The 23859-nt window shown below is 44.3% G+C and overlaps 1 protein-coding gene across 1 annotated transcript in view; it reads left to right on the top strand.

Annotated features, from left to right (window-relative positions):
* The window catches only part of NOTCH2 (notch receptor 2), a 108298-nt gene that overhangs the window by 64383 nt on the left and 20056 nt on the right, over window positions 1–23859 (top strand). The window contains exons 15-21 of the mRNA XM_065409934.1: window positions 3536–3655; window positions 3772–3924; window positions 6900–7128; window positions 12308–12509; window positions 16639–16792; window positions 18669–18853; window positions 21174–21306. Coding sequence (XP_065266006.1) covers window positions 3536–3655; window positions 3772–3924; window positions 6900–7128; window positions 12308–12509; window positions 16639–16792; window positions 18669–18853; window positions 21174–21306 — 1176 coding nt within the window. The remainder of the gene's footprint in view (window positions 1–3535; window positions 3656–3771; window positions 3925–6899; window positions 7129–12307; window positions 12510–16638; window positions 16793–18668; window positions 18854–21173; window positions 21307–23859) is intronic.

The raw sequence follows: 23859 nt of genomic DNA, 5'->3' as shown, positions 1-23859 counted from the left end.
CTTTGAAGGTAACCAAAGCCCAAATAATTTAGGACTATGTCAAAAACACTTTAACCACAAGCTGGAAATGCATAGAAATTTAATACAGACTACAGAGCACATGTTCTATGCTCTGTGGCTTATGCTCCCACTCAGTAAGCAGATGGTCTCATTCTGTACCCTATGAAGTTTTAATCACTTTCTTAGTGGTAATCAGGGTGGCTCATTTCAAACAGTTGACAAGAAGGTGTGAGTAACAGTAGGGGGAAATTAGCATGGCAGTTTAAAACTACAAAAACTAAAAAGGTTTCAGAGTGGTAGCTGTGTTAATCTGTGTAAGTGTTCGGACTCACCCCTGCGGCACCTCCTGCTGGTCGTCCGTGGGAATTAGCTCGTTTCCAGCCTTGGAGCACCCTCTGCAGGCCGGTGATCCGCCTTGTCACTTCTGGCCCCCCGTGTCTCTCCCAGGACCCCGGTGCCCCTTTAACTGGGTGCTGCCCCCCACCAATACCCCCACAATTCTGGGTCTCCCCCTCCCAGGGGAACCCCCACCCACTATCCCCACCTCGCCTCAGTGTGCGGCTACTGCCAGTCATTGTCTAGCCCCTGTGCCCTGGGGCAGACTGCAGTCTCAGCCTACTCATCACTGGCAAGGTTGGGTTTGGACCTGCTGCCTTTGCCTACCCCTGGGCTGCCCTCTGCAACCCCCAGTACCTGTTGGCCTTATGCTAGGCTGCAGCCTGGGGGTTCCCCAGGCTGGAGCTCCCCAGCTCTTCTAGCCTTTCCCCAGCCCTGCTCTACTCAGGTACCTAGTCTCTAGCTCCCTGCAGCCAGGTCCTTCTCTCTCTGAATGCAGAGAGAGACTGTTTTGTCTGCCCCTGGCTTCCCTGCCTTTATAGGGCCAGCTGAGCTGTTTGGGGCTTGGCCCCAGCTGCAGCCACTTCCCCCAATCACCTCAGCCTAAGAGCTGCTTTCTCCAGCCACAGCCCCCTCCCAGGGCTGTTTTTAACCCCTCTGGACCAGAGCGGGGTGACCACCCTGCTACAGTCTGTATCAGCAAAAATCGTTCTTTTTGCAAAAACTAAAAACTAATTTCCCCATGCTAATTTCCCCCTACTGTTAATCTCACCTTGTCAAATGTTTGAAATGAGTCACCCTGATTACCTCTACAAAAGTGATTTTTCGTCCTGTTGATAATAGCCCACTTTAATTGAATTGTCTCGTTAGAACTGGCCTTCCACTTGGTAAGGCAACTCCCATCTTTTCATGTACTGTTATATATATCTTCCTATTGTATTTTCCACTCCATGCATCTGATGAAGTGGGTTTTAGCCCACAAAAGCTTATGCCCAAATAAATGTGTTAGTCTCTAAGGTGCCACAAGTACTCCTCGTTGTTTTTGCTGATACAGACTAACACGGCTACCCCTCTGAAACCTGAAAAACAAAAGTGTCCCGATGTTTTACACTTGCTTTCTGATCACCCTGTGACCACTTGTGCTATCAAGGGGCAGCTGTAGATTCAACCAGAGTCAGAAGCAGCCTCACCATAGAGGGCTGGACTAGCTGACCTATTGGAGTCCCTTCCAGCCCCACATTTCTCTGAATATGGTGAGCAGACTCTATCAATCACAGGAGCTTGTACGCTGAGCACCAGATGTTTTTGCCATTCTGCAGCGGTGGCTTTTGCCACAGAAACCCATTCCTTGCTGCGAAAGCTAAACTTTCACTTAAACGTTCAGTGTGTTGCACACAAAAATGAACAGCTTTTAAGAGTCTGCCTGTGACTTGGCTTGGTTAGTTTCTTCTGACAATCACGTCACATACACAGACCTGGCCAAACATCAAAAGGGTGGGAAAAGAGGAACATGTAAAATGTCAGAACTGAAATGTGTAGCAGGAACATAATGCTAGCAGAGGAGGAAATAAAAGGATGGGGAGTAAGGGAATATTAGCAGGAGAGCAAAATACTAAAACTTTGCCTAACCCCTAGTGTCACGGGTATGGGATCTGTCTGTCTGAGTGAATCCCCTCAGGTGCCATGCCTCATGCCTTTACCTACCTTGGGGGGAATTTTGCCGTTTTCCCCTCTTTTAGACTGGGCTCTGAGCTACAGCCCCCTGTGTATCAGCTGTTATTACGCTGCAGTTTGGGCACCGGTCAGGAGTCTGTGCCCAGCACTGTACAGTGATCACAGTCTTCTTAAAACCAAAGTATTGTTTATTTTTAGCCATAGAAACAAAACATTTAAAGAAAAGGATTTTAAAACAATAAACAGTCTGCATACACCTATCCTACCCAAAGGCTTGCCATCTCAGTGTCTTCAGGCACCCCCAGTGAGGCCTGTGTGTCTCAGGCTGGTTCCCCTGAACAACCTCTACCTCTCTCTTGGGGGAGAAACCCTTTTAAAAACAGCCAATATTCTTTTTTCTTCTGTGTTCCCACGCTTTGACCTGTCTGGTCAAATGAGTCCTTCAGGTTAGCTGGAAGGTCAAAATCATCAAAGCTCATAGCTCTGGCATTGTCCCTTAACCACTCCGAAGTGTGTGCCGGGTGTCTTTTCCTTCCTGCTAAGTTTTTCCCTAACAGTACTCTATTGAGTTAACACAATATAGAGATATAGTAAACATCCTAATAAGCAAGCCAGTTAAATATGGATCCTGACAATTGTAAAGGCACTGTGGGGCAAATCACTAATGAATTTAGTTTATGTAGTTAAAGCTGGTGAAACTGGTTGTGATGGATTTGGAGCTATTCATGGATACAGCATGTTGGCTTGGCTGTTAAGATGTTTACTCTTTTGGATTCCTGCCATCTGGGCAGGGTTATAAAAGGAAAGGGGAAGCTGGTGCCTTGGTGGAAGTATGTGTCTTCTCCCCTCCCAGCTGGCTGAAGGCTGGGAAGCCTTGGGGGGTGGTTAGCCGGTAGTTTGAATGGAGATTTTTTTCTTTCTTTAAATAAAGCAAGTCCTGAGGAAAGATGTGAAGAGTCCTGTAGTTGGGACTTTATTTTTCCATCCCTGGCTGCTGGATCTGCACACCAACTTAAATGGATGCTCTTAAGATACATTCATTTACACTGTCATATTAATTTGTCAGCACCAATTCAAAGTTTGCTTTTGTAGAAAACAAGGACGTGTGGTGGGAGATCCTAACTCCGCTAATTGTGGATATTCCATGACTAGGATTTTTTATCCCTGACTGAATCTATTAAATGCTGCCATCTCTCCACTACTAAACTGTTCACAGCCTGTCTAGGTCAACCAGAGGTTCCTCTCTAAACCTGCTATCTGCTCCAGACCCATCCCCCTGTGTGACTGAGTGCCATAGCTTCCTGTTCTCTCTCCTCCCCCCAAAGTACCCCAGACTAGTTGGGTCACAGTGATTTAACCCCCTCTTCTATCCAATACCATGTAGAACAGTAGTGATCTTCCCCTCCTCCAGCATGGATTACAGTCCACTTCTCCTTGGATAATCCTTTGGGTTATAATCTCTTCATTCTTCCTTCTTAGGTATACCAAGCCCTTAACAATTTGCCCCTCTGGTTTCCTCTTGTAGGAGTGAACTGCCAGCTCGTGCTGTCTCCCTGCTCTCCTGATCCATGTGAGAACTCTGGAATCTGCCAAGAAGCTCCTGACTCGGAGGGCTACACCTGCCAGTGTGCTGCTGGCTGGGAAGGTAATGGGATGGGGAGGGACACTCTTCCATTCTGAGTTTAAGCAGCAGCATGGCGGCGGTTACATCATTGGAATCTTAACCTCCAAGGTCTTGTTCTCAAACCTTTCTTGTTTCAGGCCAGAGATGTACAGTGGATATAGATGAGTGTGTGTCAAAGCCTTGCAAGAATCATGCTGTGTGCCATAACACTCAAGGCAGTTACTTGTGTGAATGCCGCCCAGGCTTCACTGGAGGAGACTGTGAGAGCAACATTGATGACTGCCTTTCAAGTGAGTGCAAAATGGCTAGTTCTCTGAAACAGGCAATTTCCTATTTGCCCTAGAAACAACTTTGCTGTGGTATTGATGACTGCTATTGGTAGATGCACGGAACAGTTTCTGTTGTTATCCTTTATTTCAAACATGTTCAACTTTGTGAAACTTCCATGTTGGGGGCTGAAATGACCTTTACTGGCTCTCTGATGGAAGCTGGCTGTAGTATTTAAACAGTAGGAGTTTATGCTCAAGTTTTGAATTTAAAAGTGTAAAAATGTTCTACACACACTCATAAGGGACACCATCAAATTGAGAATCACATCTGTCTGAAAACGTTGTGCCTACTGAAGTGAAAGTAACGTCTTAGATAGCCAGAAGTAAAGAAACTAACTATACCGTTAGATTTTTCTCTTGCTAAACCCATCCTTTATAAACGACAGAGGAACAGAAAAACACTTAATGTTTTTCGGGAAGATTTGTGTTTAAAAGTTCAGGTTTTACAGCTTTACAGAGCTGTATCATAAACTGAATTTTCTTAAATTAGTGAAGTATTTTAAAAATTGAAAATGTCCTTTTAAGAAAGTTTCATTTTTTTGTAGGAATAGTTCAGACAAATAGCAAAGAGCTAAACTTTCGGGGAAATGATTTAAATGCATGAAGTTTGCAGATAGGGTTCTATGCATGTATGGTAGTAATAGCCACCCAAGGGAGATTAGTGATTCTCCAGATCCATCTCTCAAATGCTGTTGCAGAGACAGATTTAGCATCTCTGGTTCAGCCTCTTCTTTTGAATGCCTTCTTAGGAACAAAGAGATAGAAAAGAGAGTCAATATTAATAATATGTCATTTTGATTTGGTGTACAGATCTTGTAGACTTGTCTGCTGGAATGATGGCTTTAGATGGTTAGCTCTATCCCTGTCCTGGACTCCAATGTAAAATGACACTTGTATATGCTACGTTTAAAAATGTATTTGTCTTGCCCATTTTGATAGTTATAAAATTTCTCTCAATTCTTAAGTGTTCTTCCCTATCTCATGGTAAAGTCAGGAGATTTGTCTAACACGTATCCCTATTAATTAAAACACACCCAGCAAGGAATTAAGAGACTTTGCGAACTTCTCCAAATGAAGTGGGCTGTGGTAGTAATGAAAACTTTCCTCCTGTGGGGCCAAGAGTGTCTTTAACCTCCAAACTAAATACCCCATCCAATAATGGAGCCAAAGTGATGAGCTGAGTTCCCTTAACTTGTTTGTAGATATGCTGGGCAGACAACTGAAATGTCCAGCTTTCAGCTGCAGTCATAAAGGGCTGGCTGCCATAGGCACAGTCTTTTATAGCTGCCAAGGATCTGGCTTTTATGTCCTTGTCTATGCAATAGTCAGATGAGCTTTACATGGGTGCAGGTGTTCCCTCTTACACTGCAGACTTTAAAGATATGAAGATATTTCTCAAGTGGTGCATCCTTGGATGCACATTTGTATAATCTTTAATTCATAATTAAAGCCTGTGTCTTAATGCACCTGCACAAGAGGACAGAATACAAATTGTACTGAAGTTTAGTATTGTTTCACTAGAGTTTCTAACTGTGCAGCCTTAATTTTGCTTTTCATTTTTGAAATGAGTATTGTGGCAGCATAGATCAACTCCCTATTGTGCTCTCCAAATGTAACAAAGATGTTCCTTGTCCCAAAGATCTTACAATCTAAATATAAGACAACAGGTGGATGCAGGCAGGGGAGCACAAGGAATCAGTGAGCATGACAGGCTGTGGTGTCAGCACAACAGCTGCCTAGCCGTTAAATTTTTTCTTAGGAATAATGGCAAAGGAGGGACTTGAAGGATGATGAAGTAGCTTTGCAGGTGGCTATGGGAAGCTCCTCCCATATGTCAGGGGCTGCATGGGAGGAAGAACGAAGGTGCTTGATTGAAAATGTAAGAAGTGATGCTGAAGGCTGGCATCACTGGCAGAGTGAAGGTGGGAGCCGACATCTCGATAGCATGAGAGATGAAAGGTTGGCCGGGGCTAGGCCTGGAAAGTGATGATCAGCAGTTTGCTTGCAATGGAAAAGGTTGAGCCAGTGGGAGGGAGACAAATAGAGGGATGAAAAGGTCAGAGCAACTGAGCTAGGAAAATGGTCTTTGCAGCAGCAGCACTGTGAATGGACAGAAGGGGGGCAAGACGGCAATTGTCCAGGCCAGAGAAGAGAAGGTTGCAGGGAACAAGTACCTGGACAAGAGTTTTAGCTGTTCTGATGGATAGGAAAGGGCTGAGTTGAAGAACACACCTAGGTTATGGGTCTGAGTGACAGGGAAGTGTGTGGGTCTTTCAGTGCCCCTTTTGGGAGCACCCTGCCTCCTGAGGGCAACCTTACCACACCAGACAGCAGCATGGGTGATGCTGGATCAAATCTCAGCAGAGGTGTATTCAGAATCACAGCTGGGGAGATCCTCAGCTGAATCAGTGTGCAGCTGAGCCTTCCTAGCAAAGTGTCCGCTCACTTCAGCAAAGCACGTCAACCCAGGGGTAAGTGCTTTTCTGTACTGGGTGCCTTAAACAGTGTCTGGGGAAGGGGTTTTGTTGTCTAGAAGCCTGGACAGGGCGCTCTCAGGACAGAGGAGCTAACTTTGGTTGTGTTGTCTGTTTATAGAGGTTTGGGTTGTGAGGGGGAAGGGTTGAGATTTAGGGCTCATGAAGGGAATGGGACCAGAGCTTGGGTGTTGGTTTTGTTTTGGGTGAATGAGAACCTTGTAAAATAAACCTAAATTTCCAGAAGTATTTTCTTGATCAGAGCCTCGTGTAAAGTTTTGCCCTTTATGGGATAATCCTATAGAATTCAAATTATATCCCTGATATAGATTGAGTCAAAAAAGTGTGTAAAAAGGCATTTATTTTTGAAATTGTGTAGCCCTTTTGCATAAGTGCAGCTAAACCTGGCCCTGCCACGGTATCTACATATCCATTGTAATACATAGTGTGTTGTTATTGCAGATCCCTGCCAGAATGGAGCTTCGTGTGTGGATGGGGTGAACTCTTTCTTATGCACTTGTCTGCCTGGGTTCCAGGGAGATAAGTGTCAGACCGATATAAATGAATGTCTGAGTGAACCATGCAAGAATGGAGGCACCTGCACGGACTATGTCAACAGCTACACCTGCAAGTGTCAGGCAGGGTTTGAGGGGACCCACTGTGAGAACAACATTGATGAGTGTACCGAGACGTAAGTATATGTTTAAATATGGAGGGAGGGAGAGAATAGAGACAGAACACTGTCCAGTGGCTTAAGGCAGTCATGTTCAGGAACAACCCTGGGGACTGCTGTTTTCCTGCCTGGTGTTGTTGGGCCATGCTTGAGCCTCAGAGACCAGGGATGCTTGCCTAGCTTGTGCTTGCGAGAAGGCTATGCTCTCCAAAGGTACCAGCTCAGATAGAACTACACGTCTGGGTCTGTGCTCATTGTGCAAGTCCAGGTGGCAAATCCCATAGTTTAGAAGTTTTGGCCCACTGTAACCAGTTACCAGTAGGTTGTGCGCCTTGTGCATGTGGGTGTGAATACCGCCCCCTTCCATTTTGTGATCAGTTCCTCCTTGATTCCGCTTAACAAAGGAGCTTCGGTTGGTGACCCGGTTCCACAGGGAGAGACACTTCCAGTGCTGTTGCATTTAATTAATTTTGTCTCTCATGTACTCAGTTAAGAAGCATGCATCCTAGTATATTAAGGGAATTGGCTAAAATTTGTTGAACCATCCACTTCATATTTTTGAAATATAATGGACTACTGGGAAGGTACTATCAGTCTGGAAAGCAAATGAGTTTACATTTACAATAGAGGTTTATGCATAAGATTGCCATATGTGACTGAGTTTTTTTGGTTAGGATTGCTTTTTTGGGTAGAATTACTAAATTAGTGGGTAAAAGTAATGTCAGATGTAAAATAAAGTATTTGCCACTGTCTCAGTGTAACTTGAAAAATTAATTCAAATTGTCTTGGATAGGATCACTATTATATGGATTGAAAAGTTAAGACTAAACAAACGGGATTGATTAACCCTCTACCAAGCTGGAGGGAGGGGAGGATTACTGGTGGGGTAATACAGGCATTGGGGGTGGGCCTGATGTTATTTAACGTGTTTGTGAGTGATTGTGAGGAGGGAATTTATCTCTATTGAAATGTGCAGATGGAGCTAAAAAGGAGTTGTTAATACTGAGGAGGACAGAGAAAATACAGATTGAGCTAGAGAACTCAGGATTACGGTCTGAAAATAGTGGAAGCTAATTAAAAACAGGAACCATTAAGAGCTTATGAAGAGGCAACTAGGAGGCTTGGGACATAACTCCTCAAATGTTGCATCTGGAAGGGTGTAAGCATCAAGGAGAGGAACTGAGTAGAACTAACTTGGAGTAATGGGACCAAAATTAAGAGAACTTAATTTGGGGGGGGGGGAAATCTTCCTGAGAGATGTATTAGTCAGCAGTTTCCAAACTTTATTGGTTCATATACATGTGTTGTTATCTGGACCAGTGATCTGCTAGGTCACTCCAATCCTTGACTCTGGGAGCCAGCCTTACCCTGCTCTGCTGTGAGAACCCCCCCACTCCTGGGCTGTTCACGCACAGCCTCTGGCATGTAAGCTGTTCCTTGGATTGTGCAACCGAATGACACTAGCCAATATCTCCAGCCCCAGACACAATCCTAGGAACCTCCGTGTGTCCAGTTATGCTCGCTGGATGCTGCAAGCTTATATGAATTTGTCAGTTTAACAAAGAAATTGATATGTACCAGGCTTGTTATCCCAAGAGAAGTCTCTGACATGCTTCAAACCAAACGCACTGCTTCAGGTAGAATAAACAAATTTATTAACTATGAAAGATAGATTTTAAGTGATTATAAGTCAAAGCATAACAAGTTGGATTTGGTCAAATGAAATAAAAGCAAAACTTAGCTGATCTTAACACTTCCAATGCCCTTACCAACATAGATGCTTCTCGCCACAGGCTGGTTGGTTGCCCTTCAGCCAGGCTCTCCCCTTTGATCAGCGCTTCAGTCGCTTGGTGGTATGGTGTCTGTAGATGTAGGTGGAAGAGAGAGAGCGCATGGCAAATGTCTCTCCCTTTTATCATGTTCTTTGTTCACTCTTGGCTTTGCTCCCCCCCCAGAGTCAGGTGAGCATTACCTCATCACAGTCCCAAACTGGCCAAAGGACTCACTCGAGAGTCCAACAGATCCTTTTGTTGCTGCCTAGGCCAGCGTCCTTTGTTCCTGTGAGGCTGGGTTTGTCCCATACCTGCCCTGATGAGGTGTGAACTGCCTCTCTGCTCTTGGAGAGTTTTTGCCTGGGCTTATTTTAAGCCATGAGGATACATTTTCGGCCTCACAACTACATACATGAAATTATAACCTATAAACTTACTATAACATTACTGTAACAACAATGCTCAGTCCATCATGAGCCTTCTGAAGACAGCCGACATGACAAACTTTGCATTAGATACCACACAAGCATTTTACAAGGATGAACATGGGGGTGCTGGGTGTTCCCCTGAGGTACAGAGCGTCACAATGCCATCTTTTTTAAAAACAAACAAACTTATCTTTGAAGTACCACATGCAGATTTTTCCATTTTGTGGACATTTATTTTAGCTCTTAATAAGTGTAACTTAAGTATTTCCAGACTGTATAGTAAAATAAATACCTAGGGAAGCCTAAAATGTTATATTATGACATCATTTTCAAGCCCTTCAGGTTGTTAGACAGCGAATGAAAAAAAAAACACAATGAAGCAGCCATTATTATTACAATCAGCCATGATTATTATTTCTCTTGTGTTACTGAAATTGCAAGAAACAATTAATATATATTTGTCATATTGATATATTTTGGTGTGCTGTTGAACTACGTCAATGGCTTGATTTTTTAATTTGCATAATTTAAGTTGGAAGCTTATATGGATTATTGTTGGACATGGGGCAAAATTCATTTTGCTTCCCTTTTACAAAATTTAAATCAAGAAAAATTACAAAACATGATGAGTAGTTCTCAGAGAAGACAAAAAAGTAAAGGGTGTGCTTGCCTTATGGAACATAGCTGCTTTGTCAGAGGAGAATTGTGAGCTTTAGCCGAAGGTCTGGTGCTACATTGAGGTTCATCCTATATTTGTTGTTAACGGTGATAAAGACAGAAAAAAGTCTCACATAGATACATAGTGCTGAAGGGCATAACAAAATTTCATAGCTCTGCCAGAGCAAAGCACCTCTCTCCGAGCTTGTCTACACTATGCAGCTTTTAGTGACAAGGCTGTGTTGACACAGCCTTGTCGCTAAAAGTCAGCGTGTGAATGCTCTTTTGCGGTATTTTGTCAGCACTTTTGCCGACAAAATACTTCCAGCCCCGCGAGCGGCATAAGCTTTGTCGGCAGGAGAGCGCTCCTGCCGACAAAGCCGCATTTACACTGCCGCTTGCGTCGGCAACACTTTTGTCTTTCACGGGAAGGCTTTTTTAAGTACCCGCGAAAGACAAAAGTTTTGGTGACAACTGTGCAATGTAGACATAGCCTCCTTCTCAGCCAAATTCACAGAGCTGCACTTCGTTGAATTTGAGTTTGAATGCACCATCACATGACAATCACCTCCTCCTTTCCCTTTGCTGAGAAGCCACCTGGCAGGGTATTGTCTTGTCTTGAAAATGGGTCCCAGATCCATTTCTCACTTGTTACACTGGTGGGAGAGTTTTCATTAAACTAGATGACCAAATTCAGGCATTTTTCTCTGATCTCAGTAGTGAGGTCAGGATGAATTTTGTGGAGAAGTTTTTGATGATTGCTTCCCAATTCATTTCTCCTAACTGAAAATAAGCATGAGTTCAACACCCAGATTTTAATAGAACCTTTAAAGCCTGATCCAGAATCACTATCAGATTGACAGGCATTTTTAGCAAGTAGTGCCTCACAATGAATACAGCAGCAAGTGAACTTGGCATTAGGTGCCAGTTGAATTTTTGCCAAAACACCACCAAATTTCCCAGTCAGGGCTCTAGGTCTCTCAGAGCACAGAAGTGCAATTTTGCCACTCTACACCATTTGCTATGATAAACTCATTCAGTTTGTTAAATTTCTTCTACCATTGAACATCTTGTTAGAGATTCACAAAACAAGAATTATTTTACTGGTGTTTGATTGAAACATGATTCAATAGAAAAAAGTTGTAGGCATTGGAGGGAATTTAGAGAAAAGCAGCAAAACTAGTAGTAGGATAGATTTGAGGAAAGTTTAAAGGAATTACATATGTAAAACTTGGCTAGGTGCAATAAAAGTGACTGTCTACAAAACACAACCAAAAGCTGTTTACATCTGGGAAGCAGAGGTATTACTGAGGAGTAATAGAATCAAATATAGATGAGGAAAATTTAGGCTAATAAGAGATTTAACCTTCTTGAATAGTCTCTCTAGACAAGCAATGGAATCCTCATTGCTTGGGTTATTTAAAGCTTCAGAGGCCAGGGCTTTGTTCTGCAAATGTCAAGTAGGGGTCACTCCTGTGTGTTCTGAGGTGCATAGCCAGATGTAGCAGACTCAGGGAACAAAAAATGGTTTGGTGTGCCCGCTCCCCAAAGCACACATGGTACTCTCTGGTCTGAGAAATCTGCCTCACAAACTTGTCTTTGATCAGCAAAATAGACTGAGCTTCAGTCTAAAAGGTGACTTGGTACTTATACACTGTGATCTACATGGAGGGGAGAATTCGAACAAAGGGCGAACAAGAGCCAGTTGCTGGAAGCAGAAGCTAGATAAATTCAAACTGGAAATAAGATGCACCTTTTAAAGTGAGGGTAATTAACTAGGAACAATTTATCCAGGGATTCTCCATCACCTTGTCTTTAAATTGAGATTGGGTGTCTCTCCAGAGAAATGCTTCTAGCTCAACCAGAAGTCATGGGCTTGATGCAGGAATCAGCTTGGTCAAAGATGCAGAGAGTACGGCCAGAAGAGACCATTATAATCATCTAGTCTGACCTGCTGTGTAACACAGGCCATAGAATTTCACCAACTCTAACCCCACCACCATGAGAACTCTCCTCTGCCGAAATAACACTAGTTCCTTTGCATTTCGGTCACATGGTTACACATTGGTATGGAATGCCTCTGCCCATCCTGTACCCTAGTCTCTGGAGAACTAGGCTAGTGGCTCTATCACAGCACAAAATTCACAGTATGGCAAACAATGGAGTGGACTGACAAAGCCATAGTAAGTATGCTGTAGGCCAGCCAAGGGACAGAGCAGATGATCCAATACAGCTGTTTATCTCTCTGTTGTCTGTATGTCCTATACAAAATCTTTGGCTGTCAGTTAACTTGCAGTTTGTCATAGCTGAGTTTTGTTTTCATGTTTATTTGTTTTCCAGTTCTTGTTTCAATGGAGCCACTTGTGTGGATGGGATCAACTCCTTTTCCTGCCAGTGCCCGGTGGGATTCACTGGGGCCTTCTGCGTGATGGAAATTAATGAATGCGATTCCCATCCTTGTTTGAACAAAGGGACTTGTGTGGATAGCCTGGGGACCTACCAGTGCATCTGTCCCTTGGGTTACACTGGGAAAGACTGCCAAGTAAGTGGCATTGAGTTCAGACTGTTACAGCAATTATTTTGTCTGGTCCGTTCTCACTTAACATTTTCATTTGAACTGTTACACAGCAGAAACAGTGTACAGCTGACGTAGACACGGCTCACCGTGTCTAGTACTTTCTGTAATAAAGCCTCTGACCCTGCTAAAACCCTTGTTCTAACAGGGGCTTCTTATGCTTCCAACATTGGGTATTCCACACAGCTTGGGTCTGTCCACTTTAGTAGTCACACCATGTTCAGCCACAATTTGGGAGGGAGGAAGCCATATCTGTTAACAAATGAGGCGCACGCTCTGTAGAGAAGACAGCATCAAGACTTTTCCAGGTTAGTTCTCTACTCAAACCAGAAGGGGTATTAGCTCTGAATATAGTGGTGGCTGGATTTCATTCTATGTGTAAACTTGCCTTGCTTGAGGTCAGAGTCTGTGTTTAAATGAGGTAGGCCCCACTTGGATGGAAACACACAGATATGGGTAACAAAGCCCACAATTAGCTGTAGTAACTATATAGTAACTTTCCTGGTAACTATGCCCTAGTCTACACTGCAAACTTATACTGGTATAACTATGTTGCTCGGGGTATGGATTTTCCACACCCCAGAGCGACATATACCAACCTAACCCCTGGTGTAGACAGCACTATGTCAATGGGAGGGCTTCTCACATCGACACAGCTACTTCCTCCCGGGGAGGTAGATTACGTACGCTCTCCAGTCGCCATAGGTAGCATTTTCACTGCAGCACTATAAGTGTAGACAAGCCCTATGATAGATGCAGCTGTGTGTTCTCAAACTAAAGTTTTCCACAAAGAACCAATCAAGGTAATTGGAACAAACATCCTGTCTGGATCACAGACAATCAAAGGAACTCTTGTACGGGAATAACTGACATGATCATCCAGTGCATTAGATTCAGTAAAACTAAAATAGCACAATGAAGCGGTTTTGAATTCAGTAAGTGGGGTTTCCCATTGTACAGTATACCTGTAATAAACGTCAAAGCTGCTGCTCTGTTCTGCAAAAGATTCAGCAGTGATTACCAAACATCTCTGCATGAATTTGACATAACATGACTGAAGTTTAAGGAAGTGGTAGGAAGCAAGCAACTGAACTGAGTTAATCAAAACTGATAACGCTGATAACATTCAAACAATGTTTGAATTTTACTTCCGAAAGGATTCGTGCTTATCTCAGTCTTGCCACTCAGTTCTTTTAACTGCAGAAAATCTGTTTGTATTAATTCAAAATAAAATGTGTCATTAAATGAAACTTGGCTTATTGATGTGGACATAGAGCACTAAGTTTCATTCTGCCAGTAAGACATTTGTGATGCTACTGTAATTGAACATAGCCATGATGCTTTAGGTCTCTGTTCCAGCCTTGCAACAGTGAGCTTCAGCATTGACTTCATTCAAGAGCAGGCTGATGAGCTCTGTCATTTATACGGTGTCAAGTATCAGGGGGTAGCCGTGTTGGTCTGTATCCACAAAAACAACAAGGAGTCCGGTGGCACCTTAAAGACTAACAGATTTATTTGGGCATAAGCTTTCGTGGGTAAAAAACCCCACTTCTTCAGGTGCATGGAGTGAAAATTACAGATGCAGGCATTATATACTGACACATGAAGAGAAGGGAGTTACCTCACAAGTGGAGAACCAGTGTTGACAGGGCCAATTCGATCAGGGTGGATGTAGTCCACTCCCAAAAATTGATGAGGGGTGTCAATTCCAGGAGAGGCAAAGCTGCTTTTGTAGTGAGCCAGCCACTCCCAGTCCCTATTTAAGCCCAAATTAATGGTGTTAAATTTGCAAATGAATTTTAGTTCTACAGTTTCTCTTTGAAGTCTGTTTCTGAATTTTTTTTGTTCAAGGATGGCTACTTTTAAATCTGTTATAGAATGTCCAGGAAGATTGAAGTGTTCTCCTACTGGCTTTTGTATGTTACCATTCCTGATGTCCGATTTGTGTCCATTTATTCTTTTCTTAGACTCCTTGTTGTTTCTGTCATTTATAGACAATCTGGGAGTGTCATAAAAACTGCCAGGCAAAGATTGCAACTTCATGAGAATTTTGCAACTTTCCTTTATGCTTACATGGCTTTGTAACACCATGAGCAATTTTTGGAACACTTTATAGTAGGTATACTGCTTGACACTTAACCTAGCAGGTTGGCTGCTAGATGCTGCCAATTAATAAAAACAAACAAACAAACCCAACAACAACTGATTAATGCAAGATATTTAGTCAGACATGAGAAATAACCCAATGATGGCTACAAGCATCCTCACGGGAAAATACTCAATACTATTGTTTTTTGAAAAAGAAAACACAACATGGTGTCCAAGAATGCAGAGAAGTATGACAATAAAGCCTTTGCCATTTACAGAGGCCATGAAAATAAAATGTAGAAGACGAGAACTTCTCAGTCTGAACACCTGGCCTATGGAGTCTCTGCACACTACTTAAAACCTCACCAAGAAACCTAGCATTAAAGATAGTCCCAAAATACTGTAAAGTTCAGTAGTTCCTCTGCTGCCATCATGTACCTTGTGATTGGTGGAAAAAATACTTAATGTTCCTGCTTCCTAATGTTACTGGGTAGACCTCTGAGGAAATTTCTGTTTTCACAATGAACACAAGAAGGAGTTTGATCATATCATAACATGCATTGTTTATGACAAGGAACTCTAGACTCCCTGAATTTACTAACACCATTGGCGGGATTTAACAGACTACAGGCTGCAGACATTATAGTTTGTCTCTGTGGAACGTAGGCTTGATATAATTAATGAAGAGCTGGAACAACAAGGACTAAATAAAATGAATGAGAAGCTATAGAAACCTGTATGTTAAGTAACCAATAACTCGTTACAAGTGCAAAGGTCACAGATTAAGCCCAGAAAAGAAAGGACTGAAACATGGATAAATTCATTCCTTTCATACTTGACAATCCAGATTTCTCTTCCAAATCTGTCTGAGAAGGAGGCTGACGTAATTCACATCTAGGTGCTGAGAAAGCAAATAAACTGGTAAAGGTGTATTGTCATCTCAGATTGTTGTTTGGAGTGGTGGTGTAGCTGGTCGGTCCAAGCAGAGCTCTGTGTAGCTCCAAAGCGTGTCTCTTTCACAAGTAGAAGTTGGTCCAATAAAAGATATTACCTCACCCACCTTATCTCTATTGTTATCTCAGGACAGAGCTGTTGGAGTGGCAAGCCTAATTAGTTGAGTGGGAACTCAGTTGTTTTGTGTCTTTCGTACAGAATTGGAAATTCTTTATTTTGAACAATGCATTCCTTGTTTATGTTTAAGAAACCAATAGGCCCAGTATTCTTTTACCCCTTTACCAAGAGTGTGGAATGTTGGGGAAAAGCAGGAGACTTCAGAAAGAATGAGCTCTTGCAAAGGGGGGAATAAATAGGCAGGGGAAGCTAATGAGGCAGGTGATGGAGGCAAAGAGCGTAAATGACTTTGACATCTCACTCCCTTCCTGGAAAAGGAAGAAATTGGGGTGCAGGGATTCAGTGAAAAATGTGGATTCTGGGATTGTTGACTTACTGAGGCTTCCTGATAATGTGAAGGTGGGAGCCTGGGAAGAGGCAAAAATGATTCTACAAGGTCTTAGATGTGAGAAACATTTTAACAAATCATCATTGAAATTAAATCTTCATGCTTCCATTGGTAATATCACTTCTCTGTCCGCCTGCTCGCTTTGCTGATGGCACGTATCACCTTGGTTCTGTCAGGGAGGGTCCCAGATGAGAGCTCAAAAGTGGGCAGCATGCTTCCTTTCTCAGTGCCTGGAGCATCAGTTCTGCTGAGTTTGCCTGGACAAAGAAAGCATGTAGCTGAGATCAGAGTACCCTCTTGGGGCCAGGTATCTCTCTGGTTTCATTGAGAGGAAGACTTAGGCAGGTGACATTGTCCCAGTCTGGCATAGAGGGGCAAAGGTGAAAAACTGACATTGCATGCGCTGTTTGGATTCAGAGACTTAGAGACAGGTCCTATCAAGGAGTTGGCTGGCTAGCTGGCTGGGGAATTTCCTTTGCAGTGCCTTCTCCAACCTACTGCTTTGAATACTGTTTTTCTACTTCTCAGTTGTTTGATCTGTTTTTTCAGACACTCATGGATCTGTGCAGCAAGTCTCCCTGTAAGAACAAAGGCACATGCGTCCAGAGGAAAACCCAGTCTCAATGCATCTGTCCACCTGGTTGGACTGGCGCCTATTGTGACGTGCCCAACGTCTCCTGTCAGGTGGCTGCTTCACAGAGGGGTAAGTAGTGCTCTTCTGTGCTTGTAGCAAACAGTAGTTCTCAAAGTATTGTCATTGCGGATCTCCCCTCCTGAGATGCATTTGGAATCTGGGACATGTTTGCCCTTATGGGGCCACAGAGAAGCAGTATTAAGCTGTGGAAGGCTCTAGGTGAGGTTTTATAAGGAGATATGGCCCCCAGACACCCTCTGTCCCTTCCACCCATTGAAGCATTAAGTCCAAACTCCCTCTGATTCCTTCAGTTTGTTTATTGAACACTTTTCTTCTCCCTAGTTAGGGACTAGTTCTGAGGGAAAGCTAGCAACAGCTCACACTCCCCTAAGTCTGTGTTAATAGAATCATAGAATATTAGGGTTAGAAGAGACCTCAGGAGGTCATCTAGTCCAATCCCCTGCTCAAAGCAGGACCAACTAAATCATCCCAGCTAGGGCTTTGTCAAGCCAGGCCTTAAAAACATCTAAGGATGGAGATTCCACCACCTTCCTAGGTAACCCGTTCCAGTGCTTCACCACCCTCCTAGTGAAATAGTGTTTCCTAATATCAAACCTAGACCTCCCGCACTGCAACTTGAGACCATTGCTCCTTGTTCTGTCATCTGACACCACCAAGAATAGCCTAGCTTCATCCTGTTTGGAACCCCCCTTCAGGTAGTTGAAGGCTGCTATCAAATCCCCGCTCACTCTTCTCTTCTGCAGACTAAATAACCCCAGTTCCCTCAGCCTCTCCTCGTAAGTCATGTGCCCCAGCCCCCTAACCATTTTTGTTGCCCTCCGCTGGACTCTCTCCAATTTGTCCATATCCCTTCTGTAGTGGGGGGACCAAAACTGGACTCAATACTCCAGGTGTGGCCTCACCAGTGCTGAATAGAGGGGAATAATCACTTCCCTCGATCTGCTGGCAATGCTCCTACTAATACAGCCCAATATGCCATTGGCCTTCTTGGCAACAAGGGCACACTGCTGACTCATATCCAGCTTCTCGTCCACTATAATCCCCAGGTCCTTTTCTGCAGAACTGCTGCTTAGCCAGTCGGTCCCCAGCCTGTAGCGGTGCATGGGATTCTTCCTTCCTAAGTGCAGGACTCTGCACTTGTCCTTGTTGAACCTCATCAGATTTCTTTTTTTCAGTGTTCAGGGTTTCAGTTATCTCTGTTCCATAAGGGCTGCCCCTTTGAATGCTGTTGGACTAATTTGTTTTTGTGCCTTTCTGGTGAATCCCCAAAAGACCAAGTTGAAACCCTGCCCTCCTTGTAGGTGAAAGAGGTCTGTTACACATCTGATGCCTTAAATATGTGGTTGAGGGATATTGGTCAGTAGATGCTTCATCTGCCTACAACTTTTGGGCCCATACTCTATTACCGAATTCAAATAATGCAGATGAAAAAAACCTGATGCTAATGGAATGTGCTGCAGAGTCTTCCTAGAAGAGTCATCTTGGAACAAATCCAATTCTGGTTCCAAGAATGTCTGGAAGAGGTATTCTCAATACAAGGGGTGAGAAGGGCTTCTCCGGCAGGTGATGAGGATGGGGTGGAAACCAGTCTTTGCACACTTAGTTTTATGTACATTTTAGATGCAGAGACTCACCAAGTGGCAAAATATCTAGTGATATGAATAAAAGTATCCAAGCTCGCACTGCCAGTCATTGTCTGCCATGGGGCTAGTGGCAGTGTCCTGTCCAGAATCTGGGTGATTCTTTGTCAGGGTGAACAGTCTTGTTTTAAAGAATAGTTCCTGGGGTAGAAGTTTTGTGTGGGTTGGGTCTAGCCGTAAGTGTTCCCAGGTGAACTCGTGACTATGAGGGCGCTTGGGAGCATTTTCTCCGAAATGTTGCTTTGAGATGGCTGCTTACTTTGCTTAATTAATTTTTATTGTAGGAGTCCCCGTAGACCAATTGTGTCAGCATTCTGGCATTTGCTTTGATGTGGGAAACAGTCATCGCTGCCAATGCCACATGGACTACACTGGCAGCTACTGTGAAGAGCAGTTGGACGAATGCACCTCCAATCCATGCCAGAACGGTGCCACCTGCCGTGACTATCTTGGGGGATATCAGTGTGAGGTAAAGCTGGATGATACATAAGGGACAAAAGGAAGACGCTTAGCTCTTACTGACCTCCATTTTCATTGTACAAATCTTCACTCACATCCTATCATTTTTACTGTGATCTGTTTCCCATAATGGTTACCAGGTCCTTTACAAGTGTATCTGATCATTTCCCAAACAACACTGAGACCTGGGGCATGTCTACACTTGCCGTTTAAAGCAGAAGAAGTCCCTTTTTTGCTCAAAAACCATGGGAGCATCTACACTTGCCAATGACTTTTTGCAGCGAAACTCAGAAGTTTCGCTGCAAAAAGAAAACCACCTCCACGAGAGGCATACAGCTCTTATCAGTGATGCTTTTGTGGTGATGTGCAAGTGAAGACACATTCTTCCTGTTTACACAGCTTTTAGCCTCCAGAGGATGTCCCACAGTGCCTAGGCGACCACTCTAGCCAGCAGCTCTGCTGCCAGGTAAACAGACATCCACTCCTCCCCCTGTAAAGCCCCGGGAACTTTGAAACTCCCTTTTCTGTTTTCTTGGCAAGTGCTCACATATCTGGCCAGGTGACAATGCCTGCTCCACCGAGCAAGTGATCCCCTGCTTGGAGCAATGCTGAGCTACTGGAGCTTATCAGTGTTTGGGGAGAGGAGGCTGTGCAGGGACCCAGGATGCCCATGATCACACCCCCCCCCCCTTCCCACAAGACCCATCATCAAACTGGAGAGAGCTGCACTGTGGGATAGTTGCCCTAGAGTGCTGCTCTCATCTGCGATGAAAGTGCTGCTAATGTAAACACTCTCTAACCCCTGAGGAATTAAGTGAATACACAAACCAGCCCTTTACTTTCACCGATTCCCTATCATCGGTGAAACTTACAGTGCAAAAACTTTGCAAGTGTAGACATACCCTTACTCAAGTTGTGTTTGGTATGCACAAGACTTACCCAAGACAATTACTGTACCTGAACTGTAAGCAAAGAGTGACAATTAAAGAGCAATGTGTGTCCCCTCGTAGGGTAGAGCAGTCGTTCTCAAACTTTTGTGCTGGTGACCCCTTTCACATAGCAAGCCTCTGAGTGCAACCCCCCTATAAATTTAAAAACACTTTTTTTTATATATTTAACACCATTATAAATGTGGAGGCTGACCGCGATCCCCCCCCCATATAATAACCTCGTGACCCCCTAAGGGGTCCCGACCCCCAGGTTGAGAACCCCTGGGGTAGAGGAAGGTGTTGGGTCCTTTCTCCTTCTAGAGGAGAATAAGTGCCATGTTAATGACATTTTCCGATTATATTTAATGAGAAGAGTTCTATGTACCAGTTAGTCATAGTCCAAAGAGCTCTAAAGCTATTAGAAATGTGGTCAAACAGCAAAACAAGGTTTCATGTGGCGAAAAACGCAGCTAATACATCTGAGAATAAGTTGAAACTTGGATACTGGCAGGGAGAGAGGCAGCACTCCAGAAGGACCTTCCGGCTGATAGTGGACGGTATTCAGTATAAGGCGATATGGTAGCTAGTTACTAAAATGTTATGCCCCCAGGGGGATGGATTTCTTCACCTCTCCCATCCCTGACTTCTGTGATTACATGAAAATAAACTAGAACATATTACAAAATTTCCTATACTCATCTTGCTAGGAAAGTGGGGTCCACTGGCCTCCCAGGTTGGGAAGTGCCTCCAAGTCCTCTCCCTGATCCCTATGGCTGATATACAGGGCTGTGTGGATTGACTCCAGAGGTTATTGTGTCCAGCCCTCATTCCCAGGCCCTTGAGAATGGTGGTACATGCAGGATCTTGGAGGCACATTTCGTGAGGGGGTTGCATTTACATAACACTTAAAACACAAGTCAACTTCTACAGCAGCTGAATCTAATCAGGAGTTCCATGGGTGTCATGTGAGATTCTAGTATGCAATGTAGTTGTAGCGGTGTCAGTCCCTGGATATTAGAGAGACATGGTGTGGGAGGTAATATCTTTTATTGGACCTGAAGAAGAGCTCTTGAAAGCTTGTCTCTCTCACCAACGGAAGCTCTTCCAATAAATGATCTCGCCTCACCCACCTTGTCTCTCTCATGTGCATCCTGTAAGCTGTCCACAGGAACAAGATCGTTCGCCTTCAGACATTCAATAGTTCCTTGGTCACATTCTGTGCTTGGTTACCTATGCTGTCCCACTGAAATCACTGATGTTGCACAGCAACAAATGAGGGCAGCATTTGGCCCGCAGAGTATTTTGTCCTGTTTTAGCCTAAGATGTGTCAGTCTCAGAGTATGCTACTGTGTTCATGCTAGGTGAAGATTATTTACACTTGTTTGGTTTTTATACCGATAGTGTGTGCCAGGGTACCAAGGAGTCAACTGTGAATACGAAATGGATGAGTGCCAGTTCCAGCCCTGCCAGAATGGAGGAACCTGCATTGATCTTGTCAATCATTTCATGTGCTCCTGTCCACCAGGAACTCGGGGTAGGAAACTCAGCAATTATGTAAAAGCTACAAGAGCACTTTCTGTTCTGGTGGACTGGCTTTAATGCCATAGAGTTCCCAGGGCTTATTGTACTTCCTCATGAAGAGGGCTGTTGAGTCAAGCACTCTGAGTGCCTGAGAGACAAATATCTTCCCTGTTACCTTTAAAAAAGGAATTGGATAAATTATAACATCAGGAATTATTTTAGCCAGGATGGTATTAGCTGTGTAAAAAGTGTGTTTAGTGCTTGCATAACTCCAGTGTCCTTTGTTCTTCAAGTTCTTAAGATTTCAGCCTCCACTTAACCTCAGTCACGGAATCCTTTTGTGGGAAGGAAGTTTGAACAAATCTGGTCTAACCTGTTCCACTGCAGCTAAACTGATTTTGATTACCCCATAGTCATCTAACAGTTGGCAAGCTTGTATATTTCAGTGATGGTGATTCCATAACCTCCATTGATAGCGTGTTTGATATAACGTTTGCTCAATTTAACCTCCATTTTCCCTGCTGTACATTAAGCTACTACTGTTGGTTTTGCCATAGTAGATATAGAGAAAGGTGTTATAAAGTGCATATGGGATCAAATGTTTTCACTAGTCAGCAAATACTTATCTCCCCTTAGTCATTTTCCAAACGAAACATGCCTACTTCATTCAGCTTTTCTGCATAGATTTTGTTTCCCAAACCAGTTATAAACTTTTTATCTTCCTCGGAATCTTCTTCAGTTTCTTTTCTGAAATGTGACGCCCTTACTGGAGCACAGTTCTCCAGGTAAGGCCAAATTTGTGCCAGGTAGAGCTGAATAGATGGCTCAGACCTTAAACAGGATTATACAACTGCATAAACCATTTGCTGTGTGTTATTAAACTCTACTCCAACTCAGATCACACATTAGTATGAGTGCCCAGCAAGGATCCCCAGTCTAGATAATCACTTATTCCTATGTGAACCACTTTATATTTTTATTGAATTTCATTTATTGTTTTCAACCCATTACTAGTTCAAAGATCATTTTGCATTTCAATCCTATATACCTAAATATTAGGCTATGTTGGCATAAATGTTGCTCAGGGGTGTGAAAAAACACACACATACACACACACACACACACACACACACACCCCGAGACATACGTTACACTGACATAAGCACTCATGTACATGGCACTGTGTCGGCGAAAGAGCTTCTGCTGCTCATGGAGGTGGTTTTATTATGCTGATGGGAGTGCTGTCTACCTTTGGCATAGCGCATCTTCATCAGACGTGCTACAGCGGCACTGTACATGTAGACATGGCCTTTGTCTGCCTGTCTAGATACTTAGAGAGACAAGGTGGGGGCGATAATATCTTTGATTGGACCAATTTCTGTTGGTGAAAGAGAGATGCTTTCGAGCTACACAGAGCTCTTCTTCAGGTCTAGGAAAGGTACTCAGGCCATGTCTACACGAGCACTTATGTCAGCAAAACTTTTGTCACTTGGGGGTGTGAAAAAACACCCCCCCGAGTGACGTAAGTTACACTGACATAAGCATTTGTGTGCACAGCGCTATGTTGATGGGAGAGCATTTCCCTACTTCCTTATACTGAAGTAATTCTGTAGTGCAGACCTGCCCTTAATTGCCAGAAGCTCAGCTTTCTTTCAGAGTTGCTGGTACAATGTATGGATGGATGCCAGCTGTTTTCAAGCCTTGGTTTTTGGGCGTGGTATATCTGAGTTCATACACATTCTCCTGGAGTTCTTTAACTTGCAGGTGCTGCTGAGTTGCTAATCCTGAGGAAAATGTCCAAAGGGAAATGAGTTCTGAGTTCAAAGGAATGAAGAAACTGATAAATGAGCGTCCTAGAGCAGGGGTGGGCAAACCATGGCCCAAGGGCTGGATCCGGTCCATCAGGTCTTTGGATCTGGCCCGTGGGATTGCCACCCCTGTGGCCATGCCGCTCCTGGAAGCGGCCCCTGGGGGAGAAGGAGGGGGCAGAGGGCTCCGCGCGCTGCCCTCGCCTGCAGGCACCGCCCCCTGCATCCCTCATTGGCTGGGAACGGGGAACCGTGGCCAATGGGAGCTTCAGGGGAGGTACCTGCTGGCAAGGGCAGCACACAGAACCCTTTGCGCCCCCCTCCCTCCCCCCAGGGGCCTCAGGGACGTGTTGCCGGGTGCTTCCTGGAGCAGCGCGCAGCCAGAGCAGGCAGGGAGCCTGCCTTAGCCCCGCTGCGCGCCGCTGCCACCCCAGAGCCACTCAAGGTAAGCGGCGCCAGGCTGGACCCTGCACCCCTCCCCCCAACCCCCTGCCCTGAGCCCCCTGCCGCACCCTGCACCCCAACCCCTTGCCTTGAGCCCCTTCCTGCACACCACACCCCCTCCAACACCCCACACTCCCTCCCGCAACCCAACCCCCTGCCCCAGCCCTACATTCATGGCCCTGCATGCAATATCCCCACTCAGATGTGGTCCTCGGGCCAAAAAGTTTGCCCACCCCGGTCCTAGAGGCAGAAAATTTGATTAAAATCTTGCATCCTAGAGGCAGAAAATTTAACTGAGCCACTAGGTAGACAAG

Source organism: Emys orbicularis, chromosome 8 (assembly GCF_028017835.1).
Source record: "Emys orbicularis isolate rEmyOrb1 chromosome 8, rEmyOrb1.hap1, whole genome shotgun sequence".
Lineage (NCBI taxonomy): Eukaryota > Metazoa > Chordata > Testudines > Emydidae > Emys > Emys orbicularis.
This window is presented reverse-complemented; position numbering and strand designations above follow the sequence as displayed.